This window comes from Lissotriton helveticus, chromosome 2_2 (assembly GCF_964261635.1).
Source record: "Lissotriton helveticus chromosome 2_2, aLisHel1.1, whole genome shotgun sequence".
In the NCBI taxonomy this organism is placed as follows: domain Eukaryota; kingdom Metazoa; phylum Chordata; class Amphibia; order Caudata; family Salamandridae; genus Lissotriton; species Lissotriton helveticus.
In genome coordinates, this window is record NC_136060.1 from 340563025 (window position 1) to 340580840 (window position 17816).

The following is a 17816-nucleotide window of genomic DNA, read 5'->3' on the forward strand; positions in this document are numbered from 1 at the left end:
AACTTAAGCTAGACGATCTGCATCAGCTTCTAGCGAAAGAGCCGCTGGGCCCACTGAATAATGCGGAAACAGGTTATGACCAGTTTTGCGCGTGGATTTCTAGGGCACTGGACTCCCTGATTCCTATTGTGTCTAGTAAAGTGAGTGTTAGACAATCGAGCCCTTGGTATGACAATGCGTTGCGTGCCCTGAAGGGCGCTTGTAGACGGGCGGAGAGGGCGTGGCGGAAGACGTATGGGGCTGATTTGAAAGCTGCTTATGTTGCCTCCGTCAGGACTTACCACCGTGCTATTTGTAGAGCTCGTGCGGCATTTTATGCCTTGGAGTTCGGCAATAGCCCGAACCCGTCCAAGACCATTTTTAAGGCCGTCAAGGATCTCTTGGCGAAAAGGACTTCCTCGGTGGCAGTGGGGTCCATCTCCCATTGTGAGGCCCTGGCTGCCTTTTTTCTGGAGAAGGTCCAGATTATTTACCGGGCCTTCCCCAGTTCGGGGCCCGTCCTGGAAGTTCGAGAAGGGGGTCAAAGCCTTTCCATCCTGCACTCCTTCCCCCCACTACTTCTGGAGGGGTTTAATAAACTTGCCTCTCAGATTAAATCGGGTTCTCCGTCGGATCCAGTCAGATCTGCTCTTTTTAGAGAACAATCTTTTCTGGGGCGCTCTGCAGTTTGTACCCCAGTTAATCTTTTATTGGAATCAGGGGTGGTTCCAACCAGATGGAAACAGGCGGTGGTCTCTCCAATCATTAAGAAGCCTGCACTGGACCCCTCGAAACCTGAAAGCTATCGCCCCATATCACTCTTACCCTGGCCGGCAAAGATAGCGGAGGCCCATGTCAACCTGGCCTTGTCAGAACATCTGGCCCGGACTAAAGCCTTAGACCCTACACAGAACGGCTTCCGTGCTGGGCACAGCACGGAAACGGCTCTTCTGGCCATGGTAGAGCACCTACGATTGGTGCTGGATGCTGGTCAGACGGCGGCGCTGTTACTATTAGATCTCAGCGCCGCCTTCGACACTGTCTCCCATAGCATCTTGTTACATCGGCTAGGGGAGATCGGTGTTGGGGGACAGGCCCTACGGTGGTTCCACTCTTTCCTTGACAATCGCTCATTCTGTGTGGCTATTCCTCCCTTCAAGTCCAAATATCATCCTCTGGCCATGGGGGTTGCGCAGGGATCCTCGCTGAGCCCCACGTTATTCAACCTGTACGTGAGACCGCTGGCTGAGGTCGCCAGGCAGTGGGGCCTGACTTTGGTCTCATATGCCGATGACACTCAGCTGGCGGGTACTCTCAGCGGGGATGCGGACCAAGATGCCCCCAGGTTTCAGAATGGACTGAAGGCGGTGGCCAACTGGCTGACGGCGAATTGCCTCCAGCTTAATGCCACTAAGACAGAGATTATGATTGTCGGGAAGAGAGTGGAGCTTTGGGGCGACAGGCGGTGGCCCTCAGAACTGGGTCCCGCTCCGACTCCGGTTCTGGAACTAAGAAACCTGGGAGTCTGGCTGGACGCTGGCCTTACTTTTATCGGCCATACTAAGAAAACAGCAGCTTGCTGTTTTGGCGTTCTTCCAGGCTTGAGACCCGTGCTTAGATTTTTTGATGCCCCAACTAGGCAGCTGGTGATTCAGGCTACAGTTATCTCTCGCCTGGACTATGCCAGCTCTCTCCTGGTGGGAGCTAATCAGGTAGAGATTTCTCACTTGCAGCGGGTACAAAACGCCGCCGCGAGAGCGATAGTCGGTCTGCCCAGATTTTGTCCTGTCTCCAATGTCCTTCGTTCTTTGCACTGGTTACCTGTCAGGAAGAGAATTGATTTTAAGGTCCTCTGTCTGGCTTTTAAAATTCTGAAGGGCATGGGGCCTCAGATTTTATCTAACTTTTTGTCCCTCTATGTTCCAACGCGTGCTCTGCGTTCCGCTGGCCAGGCTCTTGCCGTGGTCCCACGTTTCAGGCTTTGTCGTGTTGGTGGACGCTCCTTCTGTGTTAAGACCGCAAATATTTGGAACTCCCTCCCGATGGAAATTCGTCTGTTGGAGGATCTTATGCTCTTTCGGAAAGCTATTAAAACATTTCTGTTTTAGTACTCCTGTTTAGCTCTTTCTGTTTTCCAGCTGCTTGTTGTGTTGTGCTTCTCTATGTTGGTGGCGCCAGGACGCTCCTTTGCTGGAGCAGCTGTGCGCAAAACAAATACATATAACATAACATAACATAACGTATATGAGTTTCTAGGGGGGTTGCGTGCCACTCTCCCCCTGATAATCATGCCGGACCCAAGGATGGCCTTTATCTAAAGGAGTGGCCTGGTGGCATGGGGTCCCTAGGGCCTAACAAAGCTTAAAAAAAAGGCACTGGGAAACGGGCTCCCCAGGGCCTAATGAGGCTCGGGGAGGGGGACCACACAGCCGCCATCCCCTTAAAAAAAGAACAGAAATAGACCCTGGGGCATAGGGTCCTTAGGGCCAGGCCTTGTGACCTACCCTCAGCCGCACAATGCCCAAGGTCGTACGCAGAGTGGGGTTGGCTGCATGTGGGTGGGTCAGCATGCGCAACAGAGTTAGATTTACGTATTGTATTCAAATATTACTTTATGTTAAAAAAACTAGAAATTCACTGAAAAAAAAACAAAGGTTAAAATATGTCATAGTTAGGTGTGATAAAAAGATGTTTTAATTTTTTATTTGAACCTTAGAAATTCACTGAAAAATCCAAAGGTTAAAGTAATGTTATAGTTAGATGAATTTGTCAGTGATAACATTAATGTTGTGAACTAAAAAAAATAAACACAGAAATTCACCAGTTATTGTCAGCAGCTCTAACTATAACTTGCGCGACCGCCATGCACTGCTTACGACCTCACATATTACACAACTTAAGACATGGTCTATGATCTAATTTATGACATCAGTGATGACATCTTAAATGATGTAATTGATGACATCACTGATTAAATTACTGATCACATAATCCAAGCCTCTTTTGTACACATTGCTCTTTAAACGGGAATACCATTAGAGCTATGAAAGTAAATAATAAATAGCTCTGAATAATATGAAGTTTCTTTACTGCTATCATACATAAAACCCCTATATTTAAAAAAAAGCTGTATTATTTTCAACATTGGCCACATACCATACACTTCGTGGGTAGCCGAGGTCTTGCTGACTATGAATCACAGATGAAAGGGTAACCTATCCTGTACAAGGTGTTTAATCTGTATACAACTGTTCAAGGAAAACCTAGTTCCTCCAGATACTCACTCCCTGTTACATAACTAATACCATACTACGGACATTCTCTACTAGTATCATACCCCTGACAGTCACTGACTCTACATTGGGGAATAAAGTAGATAGGGGTGTAAAGGTGGGTACTGTTAACAGTGTTTGTTCTATGGAGAGAGTTTACTCTGTACTTCCCTGTTTGCAGAGTGAAACTCTCTTAAGAAATACACCGCAGAGTACTACAAATTATCTACAAAGCACAGTGTACATTCTAAGCAAAACTTTTAAAAAATACACTAGTCACCAAAACTGAAGGTGCTAAAGATTGTACTACCTGCATGCTTCATACTGTGGTAAAAACTTTACAGATAGCCCATCTTCTGAAGCAAAAGAAGCACATGTACATAGGTAAGATCCTGGTGCACAATCATGTATGTTATGTAGACATTGTCTGCCAAGTCAAATCTGTTTAATGTGTCAAGGATGCTTACACTACCTAGTATCTACTAGGTAGAATATTTGCCCTTGTAGAAAAGTGCCCCTTTTTGTAGGGTCACTCCACACATTATGCTCCAAATGTTGATGGTTAGGACTCCAGTGCCTATGCTCTCTCCTAAAACTGTTATGTTCGACTTGATATCCCAAATTGGTAAAAGCTTTACCCCCTTATAAGTCTCTAGCATATGGTACCAGGGGTACCCAGTGCATTGCAGACTACAGAAGCAGTGCAAAATGCTCAAACTCAACCGTGCCCTCACCATGCGTGGTACAGTCACCTACACTGCCTTTAATGTATGCAAGGCACCCTTAAAGATGGCCTTCTCAGGCCAGGAGGCAAGATGCATTATATTAAAGGTGTGGACATATACGTGCAAGCCTATATGTCCCTAAAGTGGCGTTCCCCATTGGAAACCACTGTGCATGTTAGTGTCCATAGGATAACATTGGCTGCCATCCAGGTAACCTCTATATTGGCAGCTCCATTATATTACCACTAAAATAAGTCATGTTGGATATCAAACAAAGTGCCTTCTCACCCCTGTGATGCGGAATGCACCCAGAGGGTACCTTAGAGGTTACCCTCAGGTTGCCCCAGCGTTACTGTGGTCTAGCTAACAAGCCCATGCTTTCCCGCACCTGTTGGAACCAAGACAGGGTCTGACTTCTGGCCAGGTAGTGTGATCACTCCCAGGAGTCAAAGACTAGATGGCTAGTGAATTGGCACATCAGAGTATTGAGCTTCAAAAGCTACACCTCCTATGATATGCATCTGGGCTGTTCCTCTGAGGAGGAAACAGCACACCCCTTGCCCCAGGTGTGCTTCTATCCAGTCAAGACAAGGAGTTGGCTAAGCAGGAGGTACACACCCCAAGAAGGCTGGCCACACCTCTAGGGTGAACAGCCTGGTCTGTTCACCTAAAATTAAATTCTGGCATCCTTAGGAGGGCAGAAAAAGTGGGTTCCGAGTAGAAAAGGGACCTACACCACTGGATGCGGTCACCTCAGGAACGGATTAGCTGCAGAGACTAGCTACTCATTGGCTACTGGCTCCTACACCCCTACCTCCCTTAAATCTAGGATTTAAGGGTCCCCTCCTGACACCAGAACCTCAGATCTGAACAACTTACTTCAAAGAAGGACCAAGAGAAGATCTGTGTCACCGACAAAAGGACTTTGCCCATCAGCACAAAGCAATAGAGGGATACTCTGTCTCTGAGGCAACAGACTTGGAACTGAGTGAACAACCTTCCTCTTTGGCCAAAACTCATAACTCCTGAAGAGAGGGACCATTGTGAAAGCCAGAAGCACCCACAGTCTCCACTGGACTAGAGGTACTAGTCCCCTGTAAACTGCAGCTAAAAACTATCACCGGATCCAAAGAATCGCTGGCCGTCGGGTTCTCCGAGGGATCACCCAAAACCAGGTAGTCCAGTGCAGGCTGTTATGTTACTCCCCTGGAACCTTGGAACCAGTAATGCTCCAGAAGCTTTTCGTTGTGCTTACTGCTGCCAAGGCTTGTTGGTCACCAATCCGGTAACCGACCGTCACACTCGACACTGCAACTACAGAAAACACTGTGCAATCATCATCCAACATCAGCAGTTGTGTACCTGTTGTGTTTTAGCATATTCTTTCCTGCAGCACAGTGTATGCAGTAAAAACAGCGCCACCCACAGCTCCGGCTCACCACCTAGGACAGCCATAAAAACTCTGCACCCTGACTCCATAGGTTAGATAACATTGATCAGACTGTTAGGGCCTGGTCCTGGGGCCAGCAGGATCTTATCATAATTCAATGGAGAGAAAAAAAGGATATAGGGATCCTATGGTTAGGTTCAGGTTTCACTCGTACAAAACCAGTGAGACTCTCAGGACGAAAGTGGAATCCTTTCCCCAACCAGTAGTGCACCACGAGGAGGGTTAGCAAAGTGGTAGAGAAAGGGTTAGTGGTCTCCAACAACCTCTTAGTAATCCCGTTGTGTGGCTTTCACTGGAGGTAACAGGAGAGGTTGCTCACCCCTAAGGACCTTCTGGAGGCAAGGGGACTTCATCCCCCAACCAGCAGCACCAAGGAGGTCCATTTGCAGAGTGGTGGAGAAAGGGGGCGGGGTCTCCAGTGAGTTGCCAGCCTTTTATACTTGTTTAATTTTTTCTATTTTTAGGGAAGTGGGTTGCGTAGCCCCCCTTTTTTGGGCCACTTTTAGCCCGGAGACCCCATCCCTCTGGTCCATGCATTTTAAGAATCTGGAATTTCAGCCCCGGGACCCCATCTCCTGGGCACTAGCCTTTCTTTTTTTACAAATCTTTTTTTTTAAATGTAAAGTAAGGGGGGCTACTTGGACCCCCTCCCATGCCAATTTAGGCCCCAGTGACTTCATCCCATAGGACCAGGCCCTTTGAAAAAACAAATGTATAAAAAAAAGGGAGGGGGGATCACGCAGCCCCCCTCATGGGCCAATTTTGGCCCCAGGGACCTATCCCTCGGACCTGGCGTCTATACTGGGTGCCTTGGTCCCACCTAGTCATTTTCGTTGGGATCCACAGGGAAGCCATCTCCATATGTCCTCTAGGAGCCGGCATTGCTTTTGGACAGAGGGAGCTGCTGAACATGCAGCTTCCTCTATCCAAAAGCAATTCTGTTCCGCTTTCAGCAAGGAAGAGCATTTTTCCTGCTCTCACTTGCTGAAAGTGGAGCAGAGTTTGCTATGGCTTGACGGGAGCGGTATTGCTCCCGCCAACAGCATACTATTGTGGTCTGCAAAAAAGGTTTTTCAAGCTACCACCAGGCATCTAATTTTTTTGTTCCATGTTGTTTATTTCCAAAGAACAACTGGTGCATCCCTTTAATGCTTAAGAGAATATTATGTTACTATTAATATTATTATTATTATGTTATGATTGCGAAATACAAAAAAATTCAGCAACGTAGACAATATTTTCGACCTATGGGCTTGCATCTAATGGGCAGCTGTTATCTACGGAGGGGGTTCTCTCCGGAGCATTGTTGGTTGGATGTTTATGTCTGGCTTGACAGTGTAACTGTCACCTAACCTTTTAACCTACACCAATATTATTCTACAGTTCTTGTTTCCACACAAATACATATCCATACCTGTTGGACCCGGTCCTTTGGGCAGGTTTACCTGGATTGGTGAATGTAGGCCTCTGCGCACTTTTTCACTGTGGTACAGTGTAAAGTGCGTGTGCTTTCTGTGTATGGATGGTGAGTGACCTGCCCTCCCATAGGAATGAATGGGGAATATGTATGCCCATGGTAGATTCCTGATGCATGGGGAGTGCAGGGGCGAGTTTGATATGTATGAACTCGTGAGAATGAATGCTGCAGAATGGTGTATGCGGCATGGCTGTATCTAGTCCAGAAGCGCCACTTTTAGAAGTTGGCATAATTGTGCAGTGAGTCTGCTAGCACGTGATTGGCTGATGGGCCTGGCCCAGGCATGCCTGGGCCTGTTGGTAGATGGACTGTCTGGTTTGAGTAGGACAGGGTCTGCAGGGTCTGCAGGGCCCCGGAGGAGGGGGTCTGAGTCAGCCATAGATGAAAGGCCCCCCATCTGCTGTTAGGGAGGAGTGGAAAGAGCTCTGGTGGTGCCAGGCTGTGTCTGTCGGCCCACCCTGGATGACTCTCCCTCCCGATGGCCCCCTGTCACCTCTGACCTGAGGCTGACAGGAGAGGGAAACCAGATACTCCCCGAGCTTAGGGCTCGCCTTGCACGAAAGCTTCAAAGTACTTCAAAGGCATTTTTGTGTATAAGAAGGGGCTGTGTCTCCTTCCAAAGGGTTCTTGTCTTTTGCTCTTGTGGCTGACTGGGATCTACCAAGGGTGGGCGCTGCCCAGCCCCTGGACACCTGGATTCCTGGACTCCTGGGGGACCCTTCTGCCTGCCTGGGCTGAAGGGGGGACTTGGCTTTGCCCCTGGGGAAGTTCTGGGACCATGGCAGCATGGAGAAGCTGCCCTTTTCCTGTGGAGAGCGCTGGAGTTGGTTTCTAGCGCCTAGAGGCGCTGGGCTTCGCCTTGAGCGCCTGGGAGCGCTCTGCCTGCTGTCTAGCGCTTTGGAGCGCTTCATTTCCCCCAAGCGCATGAGAGCGCTGTCGCTGGACTGTCTAGTGCTTAGGAGCGCTTTTAGTGCTCGCTTATAGCGCTGGAGGCGCTGAGGATTCCTGGCCGTATTTACTTAATCAATTACGAGTGCCCACCTCGATCTGCCGCGGTGAAAACAAACCACGAAGGGGCCGCGACCGGATTGGACGAGACCCGAGGAGGGACGCGCTCTGGTTGGCCGGTGGATAGTCGCGTCATCGGCGAGGCCGCGCTGCCATTGGTTGGCGGCCTCGCGTCATGAGGGGCTCGTCGCAGGAGCCGCGAAGCGATTGGCTGGGCCGCCCCTGAGGCCGTGGAAGAATGGGGAAGACGAGAAAGGTGGCGGCCGGTTAACAGGGCTCCCGTGTGCCGAGGGAGCCCTGCAGCGAGAGGAGAGCGGCCGCGAGCGGCTGAGCGGCCCGGCGGGGCTCCGTGGTGGAAGAGGAGCCCCGCGCTGGCCAGACGAAGAGAGCCGCCGCCCGGAGGAGCCGCCCCTGAGGCCCGGTGAGTTGAAGGGCTGGGGGGCTCCGTGTGGACCGGGTGAGACGGGGGCTCCGTGATGCTGCTGCTCCGTGAGGGAGCAGATGGGTTCTCGTGGTGCCGGTAGAGGCACCAAGGAAGGGCGGCCCCGAATGGCAGTGGGTCGCCCCACCGTGAGCAAAGAGCCCGCGAGGGGCTCTTGAGGGCCCGCATTGCTTCGCGTTGGTGCCGGTTTAGAGGCACTGCTTCAGGGCGGCCCCAGATGGCAGCGGGCCGCCCCAACGGTGTGTAGAGCCCGTTTGGCTCCAGAGAGGGCCATATTCGAGAGGGGGGGGCTTCGGGGCATATTGTCGGTGCTCGTCCCCTCCTGCCCCCGAGTGTGAGGACTAGAGTCCGGTGAGGCTCCTGGGGGCATCATTGTTCTAAGAGTCTGTGTGGCTCCAACGGTTGGCATGGTGCTTTAGAGCCTTCGTGGCTCCAACGTCTGGGGCATGTGTGATATGCCCAGAGCCTGTGTGGCTCCAGCAGTGGCGCAGTTGGCGCCTAAGGGCCAGTGAGGGCCCTAGCACAAGTTTGTTGTTCTCCAGGTGCCCAGCACTTTGTGGGCACCTGCCACGTTTAGGCTTTTTATACTTTGAGACTGGCGCTGCATGGCAGCGCACCCTGACACTGAGACTCAGGGCGTCTGAGCCCCAACAAGGCCAGTTGGCCTAGGGACTGCCACAGGTAGTGGCTCATGTGATAGTATCTGCCTAATGTGAGTTTTGCGCATTGTGATGTGGTGCTAGGAAATGTAATGCATTTAGTATGATTACGCACCTTGATCTTACACCTCTGAATGTTTTTAGACATCATGTGATTCTTGCGCTATTGCTTTACTCTTGACACCTCTGAATGTGTAGGTGTATGCATCATGTGTCTTACTTTTCCTGCGCTGCACCTCTGAATGTTTAGTCATCATGTGTCTTCTTGCGCTGCACCCCTGAATGTATTTTATTGCATCATGTGCTTTATTCTTAACACCTCTGAATGCTTTAGGCATCCTGTGTTTCTCTTTATTACTCCTCTGAATGTAGGTTATTGCATCATGGGTAATGTGTTCTTTTCTTAGACCCCTAAATGCTGTGTGATACTTAGGGGGTGGTTCTTTTAGTACAGGTGGTCCTAGTGAGGTCCTGGTCCCCTGCGTGACAGTCTCCTAAGGGGTTTAGGGTTGCGTAGGAGGTACTTACCTGTTCCCAGTAGTTACTGGATGTGATCTATAACTGTTACTTTGTGGTACAGTGATTTTATACACTTTTATTCTAAGTTCTATAAGTACTCTTTCTATTTCTAGAAGTGCTGATTATGACAGTGGCCTATGTGGCCCTGTCCTGTGTACATAATCCCTTGTGAATATTGCCGTGCCAGTTGGCACAAGGTACATGTGTGATTTCTATCTGATATGTTTTGACAATACAAAAGTTATTTTAATATAACCTTGTGTGGAGTCTCTTTTGTGGTGTACCTAGTATGTTGTTGCTGTCGTGTGCTGACGCAAATGCTTTACACATCGCCTCCGAGTTTAGCCTAGACTGCTCGCGCCATGCTACCTAGAGGGTGAGCAGGGGTTATCTTGGCGTGTGACTTCCTTGCCCTGACTGGAATGGTGGTTTCTGCCTGGCTTTGGCATAAGCCTTAGCCTACCAGAAATAACCGGTTTCCAACATTGGTGGGTCAGCGGTGCGGATTTGGACTTGCGTTTGCCCAGTGCCATAGCGACAACTGGCTACATTACAAAAACTCTGCGTTTTTCAGATAGTCACATATTTGGGATTATTGTTTCTGATTTTGTTTTTCCTCAAAAGTGTCATTTTCAGATGGTGTTCCTGCGCTTTATGTTAAGTGGCAGATGAGAGAAAATGACAGGGCGGGACGCCAGTAGATAGGGGAGGTTCTCATAGGTTAGGAATCCCTTGCTGGGTCCAGTGTCCAATCCCTATTCCTGTCCCTGTGTGGGTAGATGGAAGAGAGGGAGGGTGGAGGAGAAATTGCTTGCTCAGGAGGGTGGTTATTCCCTGAGTGTAGTGTGTGTGTCTGGATTCCCCAGTATGGTAGGATCCAGTGGTGGCAGCTTAAATGTGTCCAGTGCGTGAAGTCCCATTCCCAGTTCCCAGAGTATGGTGCCTGGTGCTCAGTAAGAGAGTGACAGGTTGAGAGTCAGAGGCAGTGAGGAACTGTCTCACCAGTCTGGAGGGGGAGTGTGTGGATGAGTGGTGTCTTGAACTGGAGGAGTTCGTGTGAGTTTTTTTTAAGGAGCTTGCACATGAGGTGTACCTCTGGTGGTGTGCAGGACGTCCTGCAGAGGCATTGGACAAGAAGGTGGATGTCTGGCGGTGTGCTGGATGTCGTGCAGAGACATTAGAAAGTGATTCTAAAAGTAGTGGCTTGTGTATCTGATGATCCTGTGTAGGTGATGCGGTTCATGTGTAGCCCAGCTATGTCCCATTAGGATGATGGGGGTGTAGGGGCTCACGTCCTGTCTCAGTGGAGGCGGAGTGAGTGTGGGACGGTGTGTCCCACGTTAGCCCGAAACCTTGTCTCAGGGCCTGGAGGGTTCCCTAAGGGAGCGCCAGGTCAGGGGCCTAGGCTGTACTTATAAGTCATTTGAGGGGGATCTTCCTGTGTCAAGAGGACGGGGAGTTTCTGTAACCAGAACTCCGGCGGTCCTAGTGTTGGGCAGTACCGCTCCTAAGTGGAGGGTGCAGAAGTCCTGGTTCGCTGGGCATTTGACCATCTAGAGTGCTCGACCATTTTTTGGGCCTCTGGAGGTCATTCCCCGAGGAGGGGGGGAGGCCAGGTTCAGGTTCAGCCTGACCTGGAAGGAAGGGCATCTGTAGTCAGTGTCCTGACCGGTTGTTGGCTTCCAGGGGTACCGCTCCAAGGTGGGAGGGGGCAGAACTCTGGAGGGGGGTGCAGAGGGAGGGTGTCCTTACTTCTGACCCCGGTGGGAGGAGAGTGTGTCGCTGCTGCGCCGCTGGCGTGTGCTCTGTCTAGCCTGAGACATACTGTGCCTGTGATAGTGGAACTGGAAGGGGGTGCAGAAGGACGGTGTACTTCTGACCCCGGTGCAACTTAAGGGTGTAAATCCTAGGTTGGGAGATTAGGAAACTTCTAGGTCAAGAGCAGTCTCTACTAAGGTGGATCAACCGAAGAGACTGAGGAGGCGGCCCTTGCTGTGTGTTCTGGGGCCCACCTGCAGTTTGTTGTTTCCACTAAGGTAGAGGAAAGGGGGCTTTGCTGTGTGCTGTGTCCCCCCACCTGCTTGAAGAGGGACTGTGCTGTGTGCTTTGTACCTCAGAAGTGGAATCGTTTCCAGGTGATAGACCAGTGACGGAGTGAGGTCCTGATCTGGTAGGAGAGTTGTGTTCTGGTGAGTGCTTCGCTGTGAGGGTTATTCCTTCACCCTGACTGGAAGCCAGGGTCCCTACTTGGTCTAAGGTACTTACCTCTGCCAACTAGAGACCCCCAGTTCTAACATTGGTGGAGTAGAGGTAGGATGGGGCATGCTTGCCCGTGACCTCTAGTCAGCCTGAGGGTGTGGTCCCTAGGTTGTAGGATCAGTGGTAGTGTAGCTACCCGGAGAGAGAGAGTGGAGATTGGCTATTGTGTGCCAGGGGCTTCTGCCCCCACTCTGTGGATTGGTTAGGACCTGTGATCTTTGGATGGCCTAGGGCCTGGTCCTGGCTGTGGATGACTAGAGTGTACCAGTGGGGTATCCTAGTTGTGTCAGAGAGCTTTTGTGAGGGAAATCCCTGTAGGTTCAGAGTGGCGAAAAACTGTAAGGTGGCCCTGCCCTGCAGGCCCGTCTCCGTGGTTTTGTCGCCCAAAGCATTGAAGACCATCAGTGTAGTGATTGGTCTACCCTGCGTTTTGGCTGGAAGGGGGATGTGTTGGACCCGGTCCTTTGGGCAGGTTTACCCCGTGACTTTTTGCTTTTTCCTAGCCTGTTTTTGGAACCTGGATTGGTGATTGTAGGCCTCTGCGCACTTTTTCACTGTGGTACAGTGTAAAGTGCGTGTGCTTTCTGTGTATGGATGGTGAGTGACCTGCCCTCCCATAGGAATGAATGGGGAATATGTATGCCCATGGTAGATTCCTGATGCATGGGGAGTGCAGGGGCGAGTTTGATATGTATGAACTCATGAGAATGAATGCTGCAGAATGGTGTATGCGGCATGGCTGTATCTAGTCCAGAAGCGCCACTTTTAGAAGTTGGCATAATTGTGCAGTGAGTCTGCTAGCACGTGATTGGCTGATGGGCCTGGCCAAGGCATGCCTGGGCCTGTTGGTAGATGGACTGTCTGGTTTGAGTAGGACAGGGTCTGCAGGGTCTGCAGGGCCCCGGAGGAGGGGGTCTGAGTCAGCCATAGATGAAAGGCCCCCCATCTGCTGTTAGGGAGGAGTGGAAAGAGCTCTGGTGGTGCCAGGCTGTGTCTGTCGGCCCACCCTGGATGACTCTCCCTCCCGATGGCCCCCTGTCACCTCTGACCTGAGGCTGACAGGAGAGGGAAACCAGATACTCCCCGAGCTTAGGGCTCGCCTTGCACGAAAGCTTCAAAGTACTTCAAAGGCATTTTTGTGTATAAGAAGGGGCTGTGTCTCCTTCCAAAGGGTTCTTGTCTTTTGCTCTTGTGGCTGACTGGGATCTACCAAGGGTGGGCGCTGCCCAGCCCCTGGACACCTGGATTCCTGGACTCCTGGGGGACCCTTCTGCCTGCCTGGGCTGAAGGGGGGACTTGGCTTTGCCCCTGGGGAAGTTCTGGGACCATGGCAGCATGGAGAAGCTGCCCTTTTCCTGTGGAGAGCGCTGGAGTTGGTTTCTAGCGCCTAGAGGCGCTGGGCTTCGCCTTGAGCGCCTGGGAGCGCTCTGCCTGCTGTCTAGCGCTTTGGAGAGCTTCATTTCCCCCAAGCGCATGAGAGCGCTGTCGCTGGACTTTCTAGTGCTTAGGAGCGCTTTTAGTGCTCGCTTATAGCGCTGGAGGCGCTGAGGATTCCTGGCCGTATTTACTTAATCAATTACGAGTGCCCACCTCGATCTGCCGCGGTGAAAACAAACCACGAAGGGGCCGCGACCGGATTGGACGAGACCCGAGGAGGGACGCGCACTGGTTGGCCGGTGGATAGTCGCGTCATCGGCGAGGCCGCGCTGCCATTGGTTGGCGGCCTCGCGTCATGAGGGGCTCGTCGCAGGAGCCGCGACGCGATTGGCTGGGCCGCCCCTGAGGCCGTGGAAGAATGGGGAAGACGAGAAAGGTGGCGGCCGGTTAACAGGGCTCCCGTGTGCCGAGGGAGCCCTGCAGCGAGAGGAGAGCGGCCGCGAGCGGCTGAGCGGCCCGGCGGGGCTCCGTGGTGGAAGAGGAGCCCCGCGCTGGCCAGACGAAGAGAGCCGCCGCCCGGAGGAGCCGCCCCTGAGGCCCGGTGAGTTGAAGGGCTGGGGGGCTCCGTGTGGACCGGGTGAGACGGGGGCTCCGTGATGCTGCTGCTCCGTGAGGGAGCAGATGGGTTCTCGTGGTGCCGGTAGAGGCACCAAGGAAGGGCGGCCCCGAATGGCAGTGGGTCGCCCCACCGTGAGCAAAGAGCCCGCGAGGGGCTCTTGAGGGCCCGCATTGCTTCGCGTTGGTGCCGGTTTAGAGGCACTGCTTCAGGGCGGCCCCAGATGGCAGCGGGCCGCCCCAACGGTGTGTAGAGCCCGTTTGGCTCCAGAGAGGGCCATATTCGAGAGGGGGGGGCTTCGGGGCATATTGTCGGTGCTCGTCCCCTCCTGCCCCCGAGTGTGAGGACTAGAGTCCGGTGAGGCTCCTGGGGTCATCATTGTTCTAAGAGTCTGTGTGGCTCCAACGGTTGGCATGGTGCTTTAGAGCCTTCGTGGCTCCAACGTCTGGGGCATGTGTGATATGCCCAGAGCCTGTGTGGCTCCAGCAGTGGCGCAGTTGGCGCCTAAGGGCCAGTGAGGGCCCTAGCACAAGTTTGTTGTTCTCCAGGTGCCCAGCACTTTGTGGGCACCTGCCACGTTTAGGCTTTTTATACTTTGAGACTGGCGCTGCATGGCAGCGCACCCTGACACTGAGACTCAGGGCGTCTGAGCCCCAACAAGGCCAGTTGGCCTAGGGACTGCCACAGGTAGTGGCTCATGTGATAGTATCTGCCTAATGTGAGTTTTGCGCATTGTGATGTGGTGCTAGGAAATGTAATGCATTTAGTATGATTACGCACCTTGATCTTACACCTCTGAATGTTTTTAGACATCATGTGATTCTTGCGCTATTGCTTTACTCTTGACACCTCTGAATGTGTAGGTGTATGCATCATGTGTCTTACTTTTCCTGCGCTGCACCTCTGAATGTTTAGTCATCATGTGTCTTCTTGCGCTGCACCCCTGAATGTATTTTATTGCATCATGTGCTTTATTCTTAACACCTCTGAATGCTTTAGGCATCCTGTGTTTCTCTTTATTACTCCTCTGAATGTAGGTTATTGCATCATGGGTAATGTGTTCTTTTCTTAGACCCCTAAATGCTGTGTGATACTTAGGGGGTGGTTCTTTTAGTACAGGTGGTCCTAGTGAGGTCCTGGTCCCCTGCGTGACAGTCTCCTAAGGGGTTTAGGGTTGCGTAGGAGGTACTTACCTGTTCCCAGTAGTTACTGGATGTGATCTATAACTGTTACTTTGTGGTACAGTGATTTTATACACTTTTATTCTAAGTTCTATAAGTACTCTTTCTATTTCTAGAAGTGCTGATTATGACAGTGGCCTATGTGGCCCTGTCCTGTGTACATAATCCCTTGTGAATATTGCCGTGCCAGTTGGCACAAGGTACATGTGTGATTTCTATCTGATATGTTTTGACAATACAAAAGTTATTTTAATATAACCTTGTGTGGAGTCTCTTTTGTGGTGTACCTAGTATGTTGTTGCTGTCGTGTGCTGACGCAAATGCTTTACACATCGCCTCCGAGTTTAGCCTAGACTGCTCGCGCCATGCTACCTAGAGGGTGAGCAGGGGTTATCTTGGCGTGTGACTTCCTTGCCCTGACTGGAATGGTGGTTTCTGCCTGGCTTTGGCATAAGCCTTAGCCTACCAGAAATAACCGGTTTCCAACAATACCCGTGCTTTTTACTTTTAATGCTTCACATTCTCATGCATTCCTTCAAAGCCAGACATATTTGCATTATCTCACATTCTCATACGGGCGAGATGAGGGACAGGGTGGTTTAATATAAGTATTTCAAAAATCTAAGTAAAGTGGATAAATGTTCAAAGGGTAGGCCTTCTGGAGAAGCAATAGCTATTTAGTTTGTCTTAACTTACATGTGTCTGATTTAACAACTGTTAATGATTAAGAAAGTATAAGCATTGTGTTGGACAGCAAATGTAAACATACATTTTTCTTTTGAAGATAATGATAAAACATTACCACAGAGAAATCATCAATAATTTGCTGCTGCTCCATAACCTGCAGTCTTAAGAATTCCATTTCTTGCTCTTGTGTTGTGCTGAGATCATTAAACGAGGGATGCCTCCTTAGCGGGCATGGCATAGATAACTTTTCTTTCTATAGCAGGAAAAAAGTGACAAAAAAGAGTGAGCACTTTGCACATGAATAAAGGTGTTGTGAAAAACAATTTTCATTACAATCTCTCTCAAATTACTACCAGTGGGTATTATTAATATATGCTAGTTTATGTCATTACAAACCTGCTGTAAATATGAACCACCGTTGAGACCACTGGGAATTTTTGACTTGCTACCAGGATTTAGAGAATGATCTGTGCAACCAGTTTCAAACTCTCATCACCTTCTCTTCATGAAAGGAACAAAATAGCTATTGGTTCAGGAACTATATTAGAGGCAGTGCTGTTAAGGAACCATATTACACTGTAAAATCCACACATCCAGTAACAAATACACAGAGATACAAACAAACACTCAAAAGATTGTGGGAGAAATGCTTGCAATTTGTCTAAACATTGGCAATCACTAGGGGTAGCATCCCAACCCATCTTTCTTTTGCGCACCATGCCATTTCAATTCGCACCAACCACATGCTTATCATTCTTGACACTGCTCCAATTGGAACAGTCCAGCTCGAACTGCCAGACCGGGTCCTGCTAGAATCAGAACACAAGCAACGCAAGATCAGTTTTGCAATGATTAGGGCTCATCATTCGAGTATAGCTTGGCTACAGTGGCACAATGAGCATGGGACCACATCTGGGCATACCCTTGCCACATAGGGCGTACATCAAACACACAAAAGGTGATGGGAGGAATACTTGTAATTTGTCTAATCACTGGCAATCGCTCAGGGCAAAACCGGTCTTGGGTTGCTTGTGTTTCAGTTCAGGGAAGAACTGGCATGGCGGTTTGGGCTGAAGTGTTCCAATTGGAACAGGGTGAAGACTGATTTGCATATGGCTGGGTCCAAACTGAGGTGGCATTCTGGGCAAAAGAAGTTTTTTACCTTGAACTACAATTCTCTCCTACTAGGGGTATTTCCAACCACAAAATTGCACAAAATATAGTATACTGGCACCCTTTTTTCACTTCAAGATGAAGATGCAGCCCGTGTAGCCTATGTATGTAGGCTGCATTATTGTCTCTCTATCTCTTAAGTGTCTTTGCCGGCTTTCCTGAAGAAAGGCGAAAAATATCCACTTAAGAAGATATATCTAAGAGTAGTGCTCCGGGGTCCCCGCTCGTGGGCTTATGACTATACATGAAAATCCCCTACGAGAGAACAATGGGTTGCAATGTTACACTATCCAGTGTCCTTGATTTAGAACAGAGAGAACCGAGAAGTGTGTATCTTGAATGTGTCCTTCCGCAGGATGAATTTGAGGGGTTTAAGATCTAAAAGAAGGCCTCTGTCCGTGGTGTTAAGAAATTAAACATCTAATTGAGATTTCCGGAGCCCTCTCTGTGGCTCCCGTCTCCACAACAGCCTGGCCTTCCTGCAGCAAAATGGAAAATTGTGTTCTGAAAGCTGCTCTGATGTAGGTGGAATAGGTGGTAAGACAGAAAGTAACGCAGGGTGTAGCCCCTTTGAATTGTCTGTAGGACCCGCTTCTCGGATATTACTGGTTGCCACCCATGGAGCAAATTAGTGATTTTGCCTCCTAATGGGTGGTCATATTCCACTAAGGGTAAACTAAAGTGGCTTGGAGGCTGTTGCCAATATGGCTGGGACCCTGAAGGTTTGCTGCTCCCGTTGACCTGATCACTGCCTGATAGATCCCTATCCTGACCCCTAAAGGATTGGGGCACCAGTTTCTGGCATAGTGAGCCTTGAAGTTGCCTGAAGGCAAAGCCCCAAATGCCGAAAGGTGCAGAACTGTTGTGCATATTTCCTCAAGACCGAGGGAGCACTCAGTTGCTATGTTTTCTTTAAGGAGCTCTAGGTACAGTCAATCTTCTCGCTCTCCATCAAAAGGCAAAACCATGAGTGATGCTTCAACCGCCCACGA

The 17816-nt window shown here is 50.3% G+C and overlaps 1 protein-coding gene across 1 annotated transcript in view; it reads right to left on the reverse strand.

The window, feature by feature from the left end:
- The window catches only part of JAKMIP1 (janus kinase and microtubule interacting protein 1), a 1395482-nt gene that overhangs the window by 866076 nt on the left and 511590 nt on the right, over window positions 1-17816 (reverse strand). Inside the window, 1 exon segment of the mRNA XM_078678490.1 lies at window positions 15767-15904. Coding sequence (XP_078534616.1) covers window positions 15767-15904 — 138 coding nt within the window.